General features: G+C 43.5%; 2 protein-coding genes across 2 annotated transcripts in view; both read right to left on the bottom strand.

Moving 5' to 3' along the window:
- The window catches only part of ubn2a (ubinuclein 2a), a 17,755-nt gene extending 11,896 nt beyond the window's left edge, over positions 1–5,859 (bottom strand). Inside the window, 7 exon segments of the mRNA XM_061230037.1 lie at positions 553–588; positions 590–1,091; positions 2,746–2,849; positions 2,960–3,091; positions 3,436–3,537; positions 4,134–4,250; positions 5,275–5,859. Coding sequence (XP_061086021.1) covers positions 553–588; positions 590–1,091; positions 2,746–2,849; positions 2,960–3,091; positions 3,436–3,537; positions 4,134–4,250; positions 5,275–5,568 — 1,287 coding nt within the window. The 5' untranslated portion in view covers positions 5,569–5,859.
- A 1,223-nt stretch (positions 5,860–7,082) lies between these two features.
- On the bottom strand, positions 7,083–16,627 carry ift56 (intraflagellar transport 56). Its single transcript, XM_061231301.1, has 18 exons — positions 16,394–16,627; positions 15,698–15,838; positions 15,422–15,514; positions 15,145–15,259; positions 14,867–14,916; positions 13,516–13,661; positions 13,094–13,265; positions 12,698–12,772; positions 12,424–12,526; positions 12,060–12,115; positions 11,115–11,168; positions 10,567–10,630; positions 10,301–10,389; positions 9,867–9,950; positions 8,490–8,559; positions 8,257–8,363; positions 8,027–8,160; positions 7,083–7,705 (listed from the first exon to the last, which is right to left on the bottom strand). The coding sequence occupies exons 1-18, from the start codon at positions 16,394–16,396 to the stop codon at positions 7,594–7,596; spliced, it is 1,668 nt and encodes a 555-aa protein (XP_061087285.1). The 5' UTR covers positions 16,397–16,627; the 3' UTR covers positions 7,083–7,593.
- Positions 16,628–16,944: the final 317 nt, after the last annotated feature.

Raw genomic sequence — 16,944 nt, 5'->3', positions numbered from 1 at the left:
CCCCCCATTGTGTGAGACACTGAGATACAAAAACAAAGCCACGGGGCATAGGAGCCATTTTCACTCCCACGCTGGCCCACCTACCCCTATCCGCCTCCAGCTCTCTGCCTCTACATTATCTCTCCACCTGCCTCCTTTACACTCTCACTCGCTTCCTCTCTCTCTCCTCCTGTGCCAGAATACCTCTCCCTATCTCTCCTTCTCATCCTCCATTCTCTTTCACATTCAACGCCCTGTTAAGGAACGTTAAAACAAGTCAATGCGAAAAATGACGAGAAAATATAAGCAAGCAAACAATCAACAGTCTGCAATGCACATTGAAAATTTATCAATAAAAAATATATAGCATAAATACATGATATAAATATATTGTGTATATATATATATCATATGGCTCAGTTGGCAGAGCATTGCACTCACAATGCAAAAGTTGTGGGTTGGAAACCCAGGAGACTACATGGACTAAAACAATATAAGCATTCATAATCGCTTTGTATAAAAGTATCTAATGAGAAGCGTATCTGGTTATCCAATAAGAAAAACGAGACTCACTGCGCGCAAGTCTTCGATCCGCTTGGTGAGGGGGGGGCGGAAGTCCGTCGGGGAGGGGGGGAGGGGTCAGGACCCCCCCGCCGGCCCCCAGCGCCCCGGCCCCGCGCCCCAGAGCGCCGGCCCCGGCCTTCTGCCCCGCCATGGCCCCCAGCAGGCCGTTCTCGCGCTGCGCGGGGCTGCAGGCCTGGGGCGAGGAGTCCAGCAGGCTGAAGTCCAGGTCGTCCAGGATGTCCTGCAGCTCGCTCTCGCTGGTGGAGCCCAGCAGAGACATCACGGCCGGGTCGGCCGTCAGCTCCGCCATGGAGATGTCATTGTTGGCGGGGTGCGGGTGCAGGTGGGGGTTGTGGAGCACGTGGTTGGGCCGGGCCGCGTTGGGGGCTCCCCCGGCGTTGGGCGGCTGTCCGCCGGCCGGGGTCTTCTTCCGCATCTCCTCCTTCTCCCGAGTGAAGCGCCGCAACATGGCCGCCAGGTACAGGGAGTCCTTCATCAGCTTCTTGCGCTTCTTCTTTTCAGGCCGGTGCATGTTCATGGTGCTCACTCTGAGGCAGAGGAGAAGAGAGGGTGAGATGAGACAGGGTGGTGGGGAGACGGGGAGACGGAGAGGGAGAGAGAGAGAGAGAGAGAGAGAGAGAGAGAGAGAGAGAGAGAGAGAGAGAGAGACAGAGAGAGAGAGAGAGAGAGACAGAGAGAGAGAGGAAGGGGTGGAGGGTGTAGGCAGAGAGAGGGAAGGGGAGAGAGAGAGGGAGGGGGGAGAGGGAGAGAGACAGAGAGAGAGAGAGAGAGAGAGAGAGAGAGAGAGGGAAGGAGGGAGGGAGGGAGAGAAAGAGCGAGAGAGAGGGAGGGAGGAGTAGAGAGAGAGAGAAAGAGAGAGAGAGAGAGAGAGAGGGGGAGAGAGAAAGAGAGAGAGGAGTAGGAAGAGAAAGAGAGAGGGGGGAGAAGAGCAGGGAGGGTGAGTTGAGACACGGCAGGGGAAAGAGAGAGAGGAGCAGCAGAGGACGGCACACAGGTGCACTTAGCAGCTATAAATAACAGTTCCACCATTTTGTTTCTTCAGATGCAGTTTATGTTGTTAACACAAACACATTTCACCGAGGGAAAAACTGCCACTTTTCTGCACACACGTCCAAAAAATTTGATCACATTAAGCTGCTGAATTCAAATGACTTCTATTGTAACTTTACCTCAAATTTACAGAGAGATATTCACATAAGGATGCCTACTGCTTAAAAACAATACCACCTTTTTGCTCCTTCTCGACAGAAAAATATTTGCAGATGATGCAAACATGCAGTATCATACATACAAATACCATTATGATTCATGAAGAAAAATGTCCAATGTCCAACACTTCATTACAAATCACAGGTAGGAGCAACAATTCACTGGGATATCAATACCAGGAGTATGCATACATAGTTTCCCTTTCACAAGAAAGGGGAAACTTCCAAAACAAAGAATTTCAAACTTTCAACAAAGGTTGAACTGAAAATGTTTAACTTGAACTTCATTAAACGTACTGCCGTGGACCAGTTTTCACTTGCAGCCGCAGAAAGCACACATCAGTAGAAGCATTGCTTTATTCTCATGACTCCCTTTGAATAATTATTTGCTGAAATGACCCATTACTCTGAGTTACATGATGTTAGCTTGAAGATTTATTTTTAACCAAAGGACAAAATTACATTCCGGTCTAAGCTCACTTAGAGCTTTCTTGCGCGTGACGGCCATTATACGGCTCCCGCTCCAACAATCTAATTTCCCAGAGTCATACCGTGCTCAGCCCCGTCAGTGTCATAGCAGGCTGAGCCTCCATCACAGACACAGACACAGACACAGACACAGACACAGACACAGACACAGACACAGACACAGACACAGACACAGACACAGACACAGACAAACAGACACAGACACAGACAAACAGACACAGACAAACAGACACAGACAAACAGACACAGACAAACAGACACAGACAAACAGACACAGACAAACAGACACAGACAAACAGACAAACAGATACACAGACAGACACACAGACTTACACACAGAGACAGACAGACAGACAGATAGACAGATAGACAGATAGACAGATAGACAGATAGACAGATAGACAGATAGACAGATAGACAGATAGACAGACACCCTGTGGGTTTGGTTGCAGCAGCATAAGTACAGCAGTATAGGTTGTCTCACCCTTGCTTCGGCACTTTGGTCTTCCTGGGCTTCTTCTCCTCCACATTGGCTCCTTCTTTTCTCTTCCGTTTCTTGATAGCTTGCTCCTCGCCATCCTTCAGCTTCTGCAGTCAGAGCAGAGACCATCGGTAACATGCATTTCCCGAGTTGCAGACCGCGAGAGGCTCATTTCAGTAGGGCGCAGAGCTCACTTAGAAAATGACCCTTAACTCACCTTGTGGGGCTTCCCGTCTTTGCCCCCATCCTCCCCCTCAGACTCAGACGCAGCGCGGAACTGCAGGGTGCCCGTGTTGATGTAGAAGCCTCCCAGCTTGGTGGTCAGAGAGGCGGGGACCAGCTCGTCGTACTGTGGAGGCAAGGGGCCGTGGTCAGACACGGTACACAGCAGCATCCAGCAGCCACAGGCTAGAGCGGCACACGCTCGTCCGTCCCACGCACGCCCGTCAAAATCACAGGGAGATCACTGCAAGGGCGGCATGTCTCTGATGAGCCTTAAATGTCCTTAAAACAAATACGCTAAAAAAAAAAGATCAACAGAACCCACTCCACAGTACAAATACATTCTTCGGAAGAGGCGACGATATCATTTCACCAGATCATTTGGTGAGCTCGCACGTCATTTAAGCTACAGGTTCAGTGTGAAGGCTATAAGGAATGTGAATGATAATGATGGGCATTAAAGGTCCTTACAGCCTCAGAGTTGTCTATGAACGGGTCACTCTCATCGTAGCCGAAACCGATGTCGATCAGATCTTGCATTCTGTCCTTCCTTTTCTTTTTCCCAGCATTGCCCTGGAATGAGGATGAGGTGCGAGGGGTGAGGGAATATACCATCCCATCTACCTACTGAGGCTCGGACTCACAATAACCACACCCTACGTAAAAAAGCTTTTTGAGACATGGGGCACACTACAACAATTAAGCCAAAGCATGAACAAACAAGAGTACCAATAATTTAAATGTTAATGTATGGGTGTGTGAGTCAGAGGCAGATGTTGAAACTAACACCATGGCATTTCATTTGGCATGCAACTGCCATGCCGTACACGGTGCACTAAACATTACTGTGATTAACATGTTTTAGTGCAAAAGTGCCTTGAGTTGTCTAAAATACAGACACAAAAACAGCATCTGGTTGCTGAAGTGAACAATGCATTCCATAAACAGCTTGTGAGGTCTATTGCTTGGGTATGTTCCCTGGCATGTACTGACTTAACTTCTCAATTTGAATGTAATTTCAATGTTAAAGTTAACACTTAAGCTCAAAACACGCAGTAGCATATTGTGTTGTTTGCAAGTATTTTACAGGGGAAATCGCATGTTAGGAGCTTCACAATCAGCCTGATCAATGCAACTCCTGTTCAGACGCATGCTGTCGGGACACTCACATATTTGCTCTCAAATTTCTTGGCCAGGGCCTCCACTTGCTGCCGTTCTCTCTCATCATCCGCAAAGGGGTCATTAGGGTCACAGACAGGTGTGGGTGCTTGGGGTGCCTTCTTCACCTTGGAGGGACAGAGAGAGTAGAAGAGGAAGACAAAGAGCAAATCTGTCTGATACTATATATCCAGAATAAAGAGGTCATATTGTTCTACAAAGAGACTACCATTCTAATTTATCTGCAGACTAATTTATGCATTAAGACAATTAGGTTACTATATTATGTTATATTATGTTACACTCAATCACACCCAGCATTATGTACCAATGTAAAATATTAAGATGCTAGGAAGTGAAATGCAAAATCGACTGAGCAACAATCTGTCGCCAAGATTGTTTGAAGGTTTCATATAATCACCTGTCATAGCTATCTCGGTTATATTATAGTCAATTGTAAACAGAGAATTGTACCATTTAACAAACGATGCAATGTAGTTAGCTAGTTACCATCTTATTTTATAGACAACTGAGGCTAGTAAGTGAACTTTCACAGCCTCTGAGACAACAATATCACCGGATTAACTTCTCGAACGCACTATGTCATCTATAACAATTAGTTGGGCGGCTAACTAGCTAGTTGGATCGCTAGCCAACGTTACACACGACCATTTTCAATGACACGTCTGGACGACAACGTTACTATAAAAAAAAATCATTATTCAACTATTTATCTAACTTCATTGTGTTATCATTCCTTGGGTAAAATAAAATATAACGTGTCAGTTCATTGACGTCAACTAATGGTAGATAACACACGATTTTTTAACTTATGTGACTAGCTAGCTAACGTTATAGTTATAGCTAACGTTAGCTAGCTTGAGAGCTAACGTTTAGCAAGATGTCCAACTACCAGCTTTCATCGTTAGCTAGCTAGCTAACACTTTTAGCCAGATGGCAGCTAATTTGCCAACATTCTTTTCCGTTGCTGCACTTCACGTTAACTCGGCTATCTCTTGTGGAAAAACTACAAAACTGCTTACAGCAGGAATCAAATGTTATTCAAATTTTACAAGTAACATTACTCTTAGTCCCAACGATCCTGACTTCAACCCCAGCCTTTACTCGGCCTAATCCGCACAGGATCATTACCTGTATTGACTGAACCAGCTCGCTGTAGTTGAATTCGGCCGACGCTTGGTCGTTGGGCTCGGACAGGCAGAGGTTCAATCGCACGGTAATCCCTCTTGGTTCCCCGTTGTCCCCGTCGCTAGCTTTGCCAAACAGACCACCACCTCCTGCCCCGGTCGCTGTATTGCCTACCGCTGTACTCTCCTCCAAATTAATTCCGACCTCATCTTCATTCCGGCGTTTCCTTGGCTCTGAGGCCGGTCCAGCGGCGAAGGCCGACAGTGTGACAAATGGTACTTTTCTCGGTTCGGCCATTTGATGCGGAGACGGTGAACCTCGCTTGCTTTAGAGAGACAGCGATTGAGGGATATGTATTCCTCGAAACTACTTCAAAATGGTGTATTCACGGGAGCTGAACCTATACGTGAGGACTATTTTAAGGTACGTAAGATGCAAAGAGTTCATCTACACCTTACTAATTTAGTTTCAGGGGATGAGATTATCGGGGAAAGTAGTTTACTCGATACGTGCATCCTCAATTGCTAAGGTACTGAAATATTCGGAGTAGCCATCTTGGATTTCAGGAGTAAATAAAAATTACATCGAGGTCGCTGGGCCTGCGCGCTGAGTGAAAACGGAAATAGCGCCAACTAGGAAAGGACTCTGTCCAATCACATATTGCCTTGTCATAAGCCCGCCCCATAGAAAACCTGCGACCCAGCTTTTTTTTTTTTCAACATTGGGTCAAATGCCGTTTTTGCTCAAAGGAAAGGAAAATAAATGAATTCGTCTTGCATTAGGATGTGTGGACAGTTATGCGATTCGACGGCATCAGTGTGGTCTGCAGATGAAATTCTGAATGGTACGTTTCCTGCAATGACCTGTGGCTTCCTACGAATCCAAAACAGAAAGTATAGTTTGCTGGACATTTGTCTGTGGTCTTTCACGTTTTGCATAATGACTGCATTAGCCTCGCGTTAAACATCCTGACTGAATTTTGCATTTTATAGAACCAGCAGTGAATTCAGCTGCCTGCCTGCTTGTTTCCTGCAAAGAGAAAATACGTTTTTATGTACAGTGAACAAAAGGGGAAATTGTTTTACGCAGTTGTCCGTAGTTGTAGTTCAACGGAGTGCTCAGAAATTGATTAAGCCATTGTTAACGTCATACCCTATGTGTGTACTTAAGCTAGGTGACTTTGGCATTTCACGAGCGACGTGATCTAGCTGGAGGGTTTTTGTGCAAACAGAAACGGCTATAAATAAGAGCAACTTGATAGTATTTCAGCTTTCACATTTGTCCGATTTCAACAATCGGCGCTAGCGCTATAACTATAGTCAGAAGACCGAGGTTTATATGACAATAGCGTTATTTGATCAGTTAACCGTTTCAGAGCCGAAACGATTCATTGAACAAACAATACAGACGCGCATCCTTTTTCTGCAAAAGATAAGGCGCATCCCAGTTCTTACTTCTTAGGTTGATTCAGAATAATTCACTGGGTTGCACCTACATTTAGCTACCACATGGAAAAACCTGACGTGATAAATTTGAGTTTGCCAACTTATTGGTCAACAATGCTATAAAGGGACCGTTTCATAGTGTAGTACTTGCAATGTCACGGGCATAACACATTTTAACTTTTGATAAGAGTAGCTATGGATAACTAATAAACCATATTGCAAGACTGGAGAATATATGCTACTCAACTTAAAAATGGCTCTCTGGAAAAAAGCTCTGCCAGCCTCTCCGTGATCAATGTGTGGAAAATAACATGAAAATAATGGTTTTGTGGGGAACCGATTGGGAAAACAAAGATTCAAGCAAGGTTGTGTGAATAAAAAATAGCTCTTTAATTGGACACTGTACAGTAGAACAGTAACTTACACAATTGCATGATGCATACATACTTGTATAAATGCACAACTGTATCAAATATAGAAATGTTAAAAACACAATATTGCAAATAAAACTATAGTACATGTTACATGGTGTGTTGTTCGTGTGCATGTGGATATTTATTCCATGAAATGTTATCTACATGCAACTATTTATGCCTATTTAAGACATTTGATGTTTCCAATGTGTTTTGATACAAATACATTTACCATAAAGTTTAGTTTGAGTGAACTTTAACATGTAACTAAATTAGAGAGATTTCAACACACCCTCGCAGGCTGTACTTGGGCATCCCATTCATACATTTGTAGTGATTAAAGATTTTTTATATTTTTTTGATGGGGGCGTATGATGTATGCCCATTCTTCATCTTGTGCAGTAGTTGAGAGAGGGTGTCATCTGATTATCTGAGCGCTTGTCATACACTGTTGAATGCCATTATTACAGTGAAACCCGGTTATCCTTGGCCCATTTCTTCAAAGCTCTGATGATGTACTCCACCTGTGGGTTTCCAGTGTTCCTTAGTAGCGGTAGTACCTCTCTCAGTGTCTCTCTGTAAAGCAGGAGTAAAATTACATTATTGGTTCTAACAAATACTAATTAATTTTTTTTTGGTTCCATAACATTACAGAGACATACAGGATCCACATAATGGCTTTATGAAAAGCATGCACAACACAACACACTAGCGTAGTTGATTAACTCATGTTGTGGAGCTGCTGTAGAGAAATACCCAAGATGGGGAGGAGTAGAGAGAGCACACAAAAGACATGGATAAATGGACTGCTGCAGTTGAGCCCTCTCATTCCCAAAAGACATTTAGTCCAGAACCGGTACAGACAAAGGGGAAAGGTGTTCTCGCCGTAACGCATACCTGGGCTCTCTGCCAGCCAGTATGAGCTGGAAGATGCCCACACAGGCTCCCCTCTTGCCCTCCCAGTACTCCGGGTTTTGGTCGAGCCGCTCCAGAATATCAAAAGCCTTGGCAGAGTAATAGAACTGCCCCATCTGCAAGTGGAAGGAGGGGGAGTTCATGTAACACACACACAGGCCTGACTGCTTGGAAAATGACACTCATTTGGGCTTTCAAGGGAAGGTAATGACCTTGTAGCAGTCGTTGGCAATGAGTTGCAAGAGGCTGAAGGACTCGGCTGATGTCTCCATTTTCAAATACAGCTCCCAGGCTAATCGAGCCTTTTTGTTCATGATATCTATATACATTAACAGATAGCAGCAATGAAATAGAAATATTAAACAAGTTCATTGTGCAGTTCTATAATAATACTACTACTAATAATAATAATGATGATGATGATGATGATAATTATAATCCATACAGCAGCGTGCCAGCCAGCTCAGGTACACATAGTCATTCTTGATCTTCTCATTCTGAATCAGCAGAAACACCTGTTGACAAAGTTACACATTTTAAATGTCACCATAAATTATCAAATATTACCTCCTTCAATCATACAATATATTCTCACAAGTTTAAAAGATACCCGGTATTGTTCTTTGAGATCCAAAGACCCATAACTAATTTATCTGTGCCATTATGCACAATTTCAAGTAGCTCAATTTCAAATAGTTGACTTCTAAAAAGGTGAAGACTTGATCATTTCCAACTCTGTGATGGTTATTGATGCCCATTGAATCTGATAATCTACTCATCCCCTAGTATAACTGGCTAAACAGTCCCTTCCCTTACTGCCTGAGTTTATGCACTGAGCATTTGGACACAAAATGGCTGCCGTTCATCACCCAGGAGGATGCTACACATTGTGAGGTGAGTTATCCCCCTGCTGTCAGCATATTTGTACTGCAATGTGTGACCTCTGTCTAATGGAGGACAGAAATCTTCACAAGCTCCATTCTTAGTACACATTAGCATTGTTATCTTTATCCAAATGATGAATTTTTTAAAAATAATTCAGGACCTCTCATGGATTTAATTTGTCTTCTCCGAAATATAATACACATATTAATAATCAAACTCCAATATGCCTAAGTTTATGGAACGATGAAAAATCTTTGCAAATGTGTTTATATTAAATACATTTAAAATAACAGTTAACCAAATCAAATGTATGACAAAGAACTATGCTTTGCTGCCAGGTCAGTATAATTAAGCTATTTGCAAAAAATGTTGTTCATTTCGAGATTTCAATCACCAGGCAAATGTCAATGAGCCAAACATGCATTATGATGGAATAAGTAAAAGTACAAAATAATGTTTGAACTTAAACACATTTTCAACAACCTTAACTGGTCATGATATTGGCTGTGACAAAAACAAGCGCGCACACACACACACACACACACACACACACACACACACGGGTCCTTGGGACTGCTGCAGTACAGAATATCCCAAAGCCTTGCTCGGTCTCCACTCGTAGCTGTATTTTCAGCTGTTCTTTTCACTCATGTCACTTTGTGTCTCAGTGTGGCGTGTGTCTGAATTATGAACACCTAATGAATTAATTATGGGTGTATATTCCAAAAAAAGCAAGGCTATCACTCTTCCAAGCATGTTAGCAGGGAAACACAGACAGCAATTTTGATGTTTCTTTCTCTGCCAGTTATAGCGACAGTGTAGTGTAACTGTGAAGAGTGAAAGGTGGACAGATTTCATTGGCTGCAGCAGTACCAGCATTCTCGGTGTGAAAGTGGCTTTGCGTTCACAGTGTTAATAACAGTCATGGCCACAGTACCTCCTCTGCCTCTCTGTAGTTCCCAACAGCAGCCTTGGCCTGGGCATAGTTGAAATTGAATGTGTCATCATTGTAGAAGTAACTCTGGAAGATGGGGAATACGGAGAAATGTTTTTTTTCCCCCACATATACATGACACTATTACATTACATTACAGGTGTTTGGCAGACGCTCTTATCTAGAGGGACATATATACAAAAATGTATCCGACTTTTGTCATGTTGTTCATAAACAAGTCTGCCGATACACTATTTACAGAACATTTAGGGCATGTTTCACAGACAAAGATTAAGCTTAGTCTTGGACTAAATTGAGTATTGTATTGAGACGCTCCATTCAAAATGACTGGGCTAGGCTTAATACAGACTCAATCAGCCTGAACACTTTGCCACATGCACACCATAATTGCCAACGCAAAGACGAACTGTCCTGACCTTTACAGAGTTGAGGTAGATGAGCACATCCTCAAACTGCCTTAGCAGGAAGAAACAGGAAGCCATGCACTGCCTGCCAGGGATGGTATCTGAGGAGTTTTCAGATAAGACTGATGACTCTGCTTGTATTTTTTATTGGAAGTATGTTTTGTCCTTGCCACAGCAAACTGATGGCAGTTCTTTGGAAAAAGAAACCTCTGGCATTCAGATTAGTCAATTAAGTAAGAATGATCTGAATGCCAGAGGTTTAATTTATATGCTCTCACCACATTCACTGGCTGAGCCTCCAACCAGCTGGAAGAACTGCTGCGCAATCTTCAGGTGATCCCTCTGGGATAGAGGGGAAGAGGAGGGATGGAGAAAGAAAGGAGGAGAGTGAAAGGGTTAGCAAGGCATTGCATAATTCACCGAGGATGTCTGTCATTCCGTATGATTCTTTTATACTCTGGTGTGTCACTATGTTTGTCGTTAATGTTCATATTATCAATTCAATAGTTTTCAATTAATCCACACTTCACCTTAGTTCCCAGAACATGGACATGTCCTATCTAGCATCTGGTATCATGCAAAGAGCTCCTTTTTAGTGTTCACGTGATACAAAATATAGTTGCTCTTACTGAAGTTATACTCTTGTACCTGTGTTTTATTATTCTTGTTGCTTCTGTGGTATGCATTTTATATTACTTGCGATATCTGTCTGGTAAGTCATCATAGAGAATGAAGAGTGCCTGCATATTTTCTCACCAACATGCATGTGTACTGTACATGTGTACATTTGTAAATAATTTTTTAAAATTCCATCACTGTAACTTACCGATCCAACTTCTTGTCCCAAAGCTGCGTTTACCACCCCTTTCAAAATGTACTCCTTAGAAAGATAAAGTCGGGTTAAATGCAATGCACACAGCACTTATCACAATACAACCCCCACACTAACATTAATGCTGGAAACCCTGACAGGAAAACAAGATGACAAAGAGAGAAAGAAGTGAAAACACACACCACGCCACACCTCCACACACACTTACTTTATGCTGCACTGCATTAAGACTAACACTGCTCTGAACCTAAGAGAAACGGGTGGGAGGTTAATATGCAGGTCTGCTGTCCACTGTAAACGGAGCCTGAAAGAGTAAGTGAGAGGTGGAGGACAGAAGAATGAGTTAAAAGCTGTGAAGAGTGTAAGGGTAATTTTCTTAATTGATTCTTGTGTGTTAACATAAGGACAATCACGTGATTATAAAAATAACCTTTTAGTGATAATCCTTATTACTATTAGACCACTTTCTGAATTAAGTGCTTACTATGAGTCTTTCTCTGTCTCTCTCCAGCAGACAGACAGCCTTTGACCTTAATGTCTCTGCTTCTCAGCTAGCACATTCTGGTCTTACAGCAAGGTCAACAAGGGGTATTCAGAAGACAAAATACTGATAAATGTTCGTGGCCAGCTTTATGCCTTTTTGTTTTGGTAAAGCCCCCCCTTCAGGAAAAGTGTGTATAAGAGTCTTACTGTGTCTGATTCAAATCAGAAAGCCGGTAAGCTCTCACTTTCTGTCATTTCTTTTCAAATACATACGAAAGTTAAACTCAAGTATAGCTATCGTTGTTTTTACTGGGATCTGTTTCATCAGACGATGCTCACCGGTGAAATGTTAAAAAGGGCATTTTCCCCTAACAAGAGAGAGATGGAAAGGGCTGAAAGACAGGAAGATGACATGCACACAGCAGAGCAGGAGCGAAGGCAGAAGGAGACACTTGCCTGTGGTGTGGTGGGTTCCAGGTCTTTTATGAGATTGAAAGCCTCCTGCACGTCATCTGAAAGACAGCAGGATTGGGATAGAGGGACAGTGAGGTAGAGCATGGATAGCGTGATTGGACAGGCGGCACACATCTCCCACAAATTTTGGGGGCTTAGAAAGGGCAGTGTGTGAAGTGAGCAGCAACTAATATCAGGTCAAAGAAAACGAGACCATATTATGAGGAAAGTTGAAGAAGGGGCTTTCACCTGTGGCCTTTATAGCTCGGATATCAATTTTGTCACGACGACCACATTTCACCATTCAAAATGAGCGTCATGTCAACTGCAGAAAAAGAGTAGCATCCGTATTATTTCAAGGACTCACCTTGCCTGAGGTAGTAGATGACCAGATTGAGACGAGCCTCTGAGATCACATCGATCAGGGGGGGCAGCACCTGAAGGGCCCCTTCTCCGCCCCGAAACACCACCTGACAGCAGGAGAAACGGACCATGGGTTCACATATTCTCTGTAAAATGGGCGGAAGTCATTCACACATTTCCATACAGCTATACTCTGGGTTTCTCTTGCCAATGGAGACAAATATTCCAATACTACGAGTGGGTGTGTTGGAGGGGGTTCTGTAATTCCGGGGGTTTACCAAGTTGTGCCTGATGAGTTCTTTGGCAAACTCAAAGGAGCTGGAGGAGATGTCTATCAGGTTCTTCAACTCTGCCTGAAAGTACAAAAGAGACATCCAGAAAGGGTTAAACTCGTCATTCCCATATTATAGACTGTGTGGTTTGAATGATGAATGGTTTAATTCTACCTACACAATCAGATGGGACAATGTGTAATAAATACTACATTGCAGGCAAATTTTGCATTGCATACTATTATCTAAAATAATTGTAATACATTGTTCTGCGATTGCACTGGCAGATGAAGGGTGTATTTTTGTTAACTATCTAAATGTGCCACTACTTATCTTAAGGAAAAATGTGAGTGTTTATGTTCACTATCCAGATATGTAGCTGGGGTTTGTGTGATGTCTAACCTCAGCTGCCTTGCCGTTGTACAGCCTGAAGTGGTTGCAGGCTTTGAGGTTGAGCGCGATGGTGGAATCAGGGATGCTCTGTAGGTACACCGCCAAAACCTCCTGGGACACGTCGTAATAATCCAACTTGTAGTAACACAGAGCTACGTACACGTTGAGGGCCAGGAAGTCTCTACAGAATGTACAGCACAAACTGTATCAATACCTACAATGAGCAGTATACACATACTTCATAGACAAAAAGTGAACGCATCATAGGGCAGTCCTATTGGTTTGTAATACATATCAACTTCTCTGGGTGAATACTCTCAGTAACTACCTGGGCTTACCATTGGGATTTTTGATGTAAAGCAATGTGAAGCTGTCCCTGTGTGTCATGTGCGTGACCACAGTGTGAGTATAAGAGCAGCAGGGTGCGGTACCGGTTCTGCAGCAGGATGCGTTTGTAGATATCGATGGCCTCCTGGTAGTGAGAGCGCATGTAGTGGATGGAGGCCAGGCTCAGCTGGTCCTCAGTCACATCCTCCAGGTTCTGGTGGAAACCCATCAGCTTCTTCTCATCATTGAACTGCCAGAGGGAAGGAGTGAGAGAAGATGAGCACTATGAGGTACCTCGTAAAGCAGGATTACCGAGTTAACTGGATAATTGTGTCGACTCAAGCCCAGACACAGTGCTTATTTACTCCAGGCCATGTTGTTTAGCATTCTGTCCAATACCAATGTTTACATGTCCTCCATCATGCTGACAGTCACAGAGAATAGGGAATAGGACTTCCAGATAGCCTCATACAGATACTGAAAGGTACAACCATGAAACTCTCTCCAGGAGCAAGCAGGGCTGCAGAGATACATTAGGACAGAGACAGAGGCAGAAGAACCCAGCACATTTATTCTTGCACTACCCATCATAACCTACACTCTCAGCAAAAAAAAGGTTCTCTGGCTCTATAGGGGGACCCTTTTTCGTTCTTAATAGGAACCTCAATTATAGGTGTGAAGTGTGAAAGCTCCCAAACAAAGAACTAGAGAGGGTTCTTCTATGGAATTCTATTCTCTATTCTATTCTATTCTCGCTCTAGACTGCTGTCTGTCTTGGCCCCACGGTGGTGGAATGACCTCCCTGTGGATGTCAGAAGAGGTCTCTGACCTCTTTCAAGACTCATCTCTTCAGGCTGCACCTTTCCCTCCCTACCTCACCACCATGAGTAGCCTTGTATATGCCATAGACTATAATGGCACTCATATAGTTATATCCAGATATTGTTGTGTTTTGTATTAGCTATTGTATTGTTGTATTCAGGGTATTCTAGCTGCCAACCGTGGTATGCTAGTTTGTAAGTTGATGTATTCTTCAAGGGTTCCGATTGTATCGGTTTGGTCACGCTAGGACTCGGAACCGTACTGTCCTCTCGGATCCTCTTCACACCTGTTCCTGTGTTTGATCTGCACTTCATTGTACGTCACTCTGGATAAGAGCGTCTGCTAAATGCCTTGTAATGTAATGTAATGTAACTTCAGCCCAGTACTATTTTACTTTGTGCACTTGTCCAGTTAACTCGGTAATCCTGCTTTGTGAAACAGGACCAGGGCTAATGCAATATACAGACAGGCAATACATGTGCAATAGTAACAGAGCAAAACAAGAGAACTATAGAAACCTAAAGATATTTACATTTCTATGTAGACCGAAAAACCATTGGATGACATATACTGCACTTGTGTAGACAAAAACACTGAAGGTTAACATTAACACATATAAACTTTGTTGCTGACCTTGTGAGCCAAGTGGAAGAGCAGTCTGTTCTGGAGCTGGGTCTTTGGAGCTGTGGGACATTGTGAAACAGGGTGGACAACAGAGCATGATTACACCATCATTACACACTGCCTCTCACCTCTGTGCAAAGCGCAGGCAACTATGCTAAATGTGCTACCTTTAAGAGCAGTGATGCTAAATGTGCTACCTTTAAGAGCAGCTATGCTAAATGTGCTACCTTTAAGAGCAGCTATGCTAAATGTGCTACCTTTGAGAGCATCTATACTAAATGTGCTACCTTTATTTGCAGCCTCCTCAGCCTCCTTGTAGAGCCCCAAGAAAAAGAGAGTGCAGGCCAGATATACCCAGACATCGGCTGGACAGCCTGACCTCTCGGTTGAAGCTTTGTACTCCTGTGGTCAGAGGAAAATTGCACGTCAATACAGACAAATCTATTTCTCTTTTCATCTGTGACCAGTAGGATTTCTTCAAATCCTACTAGACAGGGTAGACAGGAACATGTAGGAACGCGCAACTGGTATTGAAATCACACACGTGAAAAAACGGTGCCATACCTCCATGGCTCTCCTGTAGTCTCCCAGGTGAAAAGCACAGTAGCCCAGCCACAGATCTGCATCCTCCTCTCTTTCTCCTGCACTGCGCTGGAACTGTAGAGAAACATGATATGTCGTTGTTTTTCTCAGTCAAACAACAGGACCACAGGCTAGTCCAGACAGAGGTGTTTCAGCATGGTTCAGTGCTGCACGCATGTGTGCAAATCGTGCAGTGCGATTACATGCACTGGTCCCATGACTAGTTGGAGGAGAAAGGTGTGCACACAGGTGTTTCACCTCCAGCAGTGTGATGGCTCCCAGGTAGTCTCTCAGGATGAGGTAGTCCTCCACTCGTGAAGTCTTCTTTCCCTTGTTTTTCTTTTTCTTCTCGCTGGCTGGGGCATCTCCGCCCACAGCTGGCTTAACTCGGGACAGGATCTGCACACAAATGCAAACACAACGTATAGCTACTGGGGGAAAAGCATGTACTACGCCAATGCCACAGTCCCAGCGATCAGTTAAAGTCACAGACACAGCCAGCGAGGCAGTAGGAGGCCGAGTGAATATCGTTGAAACATAAACAGGCACACTCAAATTATGCTAACGTTAAGGCGCTGGATAAAACGGAATAATCTAGTTAACCATATTTGCTATCCAGCTAACGTTAGCTATGAAACATTAATGTGCCTCAATAAACACGATCAGGGCTAACGTTCACCGTTACTTATACATAAAATGTAACACGTGTGACCAGACATTTGTTTCGCACAAAACCAGAACACTTTTCTATACCACCCGGTCTAACGTTAGTTCTTAAGCATCCACCGCGCTCCGGATAGACAGAGAATTTGGTTATGAACAGATAACGTAACGTTAGCTAATGTAGAGATACCGATTTCATTTTTTCAAACAATCATAGTTAGCTTTAAGATAAGGGTATGGTTAGCTAGCTAACTATAACGTTAATGTATCATCAATGATACATCGACTCACCATGACAATATTTGTTGTTGCAAACTGTGGTCACAACTTGACACACTCGCTTTCATATATAAGGAGCGTGGAACAAGCGTGATTAATAGAGGTCCGCGATAGCATTCAGAGAAAAAGACCAAAGAGAAGAAAAGAAAAGATATAGAAAACCAAAGAAAATCCCGAAAATTACTGAAGAAAACCTATGGAAATGGGCGCTTCAATCCTGTCTGTGGTTGTTATCCAGTTATCCAAGCGCTTGTCGCCAAGCAACAAGAGGTACTTAAGAGCACCGGAAATGGTAAGGGGAAAGGGAAACAAGTAACACTCAGAAGTTCCGTATGGTTACTTTTCCATTTGTAATCCTTTACATCGATTTACATGACATCCCTTGGTCAGCATAGTACATGCTAAACCACTGCGTCCCGTCAGAGAAGTGAAAATGGAAGATCTTTAGGTTGTGAAAACCACAACCCTTAAGTGCCAGTTCTATCATGCGCAAACATTTACCCCCTAATCTGCCGGTGTGGCGTTTGACAGCATTATTTGGGGCTATTGTGTGCACAGAACGG

This window comes from Conger conger, chromosome 2, assembly GCF_963514075.1.
Source record: "Conger conger chromosome 2, fConCon1.1, whole genome shotgun sequence".
In the NCBI taxonomy this organism is placed as follows: domain Eukaryota; kingdom Metazoa; phylum Chordata; class Actinopteri; order Anguilliformes; family Congridae; genus Conger; species Conger conger.
The sequence above is the reverse complement of the archived record's forward strand: the minus strand, read 5'-3'. Positions and strand labels throughout refer to the sequence as shown.

Coding starts and splice junctions, on each gene's coding strand:
- ift56 (XM_061231301.1), bottom strand. Junction 11,169..12,059: donor TGGAACCCACCACACCACAG/GCAAGTGTCTCC, acceptor TATCTTTCTAAG/GAGTACATTTTGAAAGGGGT. Junction 9,951..10,300: donor TCTACCTCAACTCTGTAAAG/GTCAGGACAGTT, acceptor CCCATCTTCCAG/AGTTACTTCTACAATGATGA.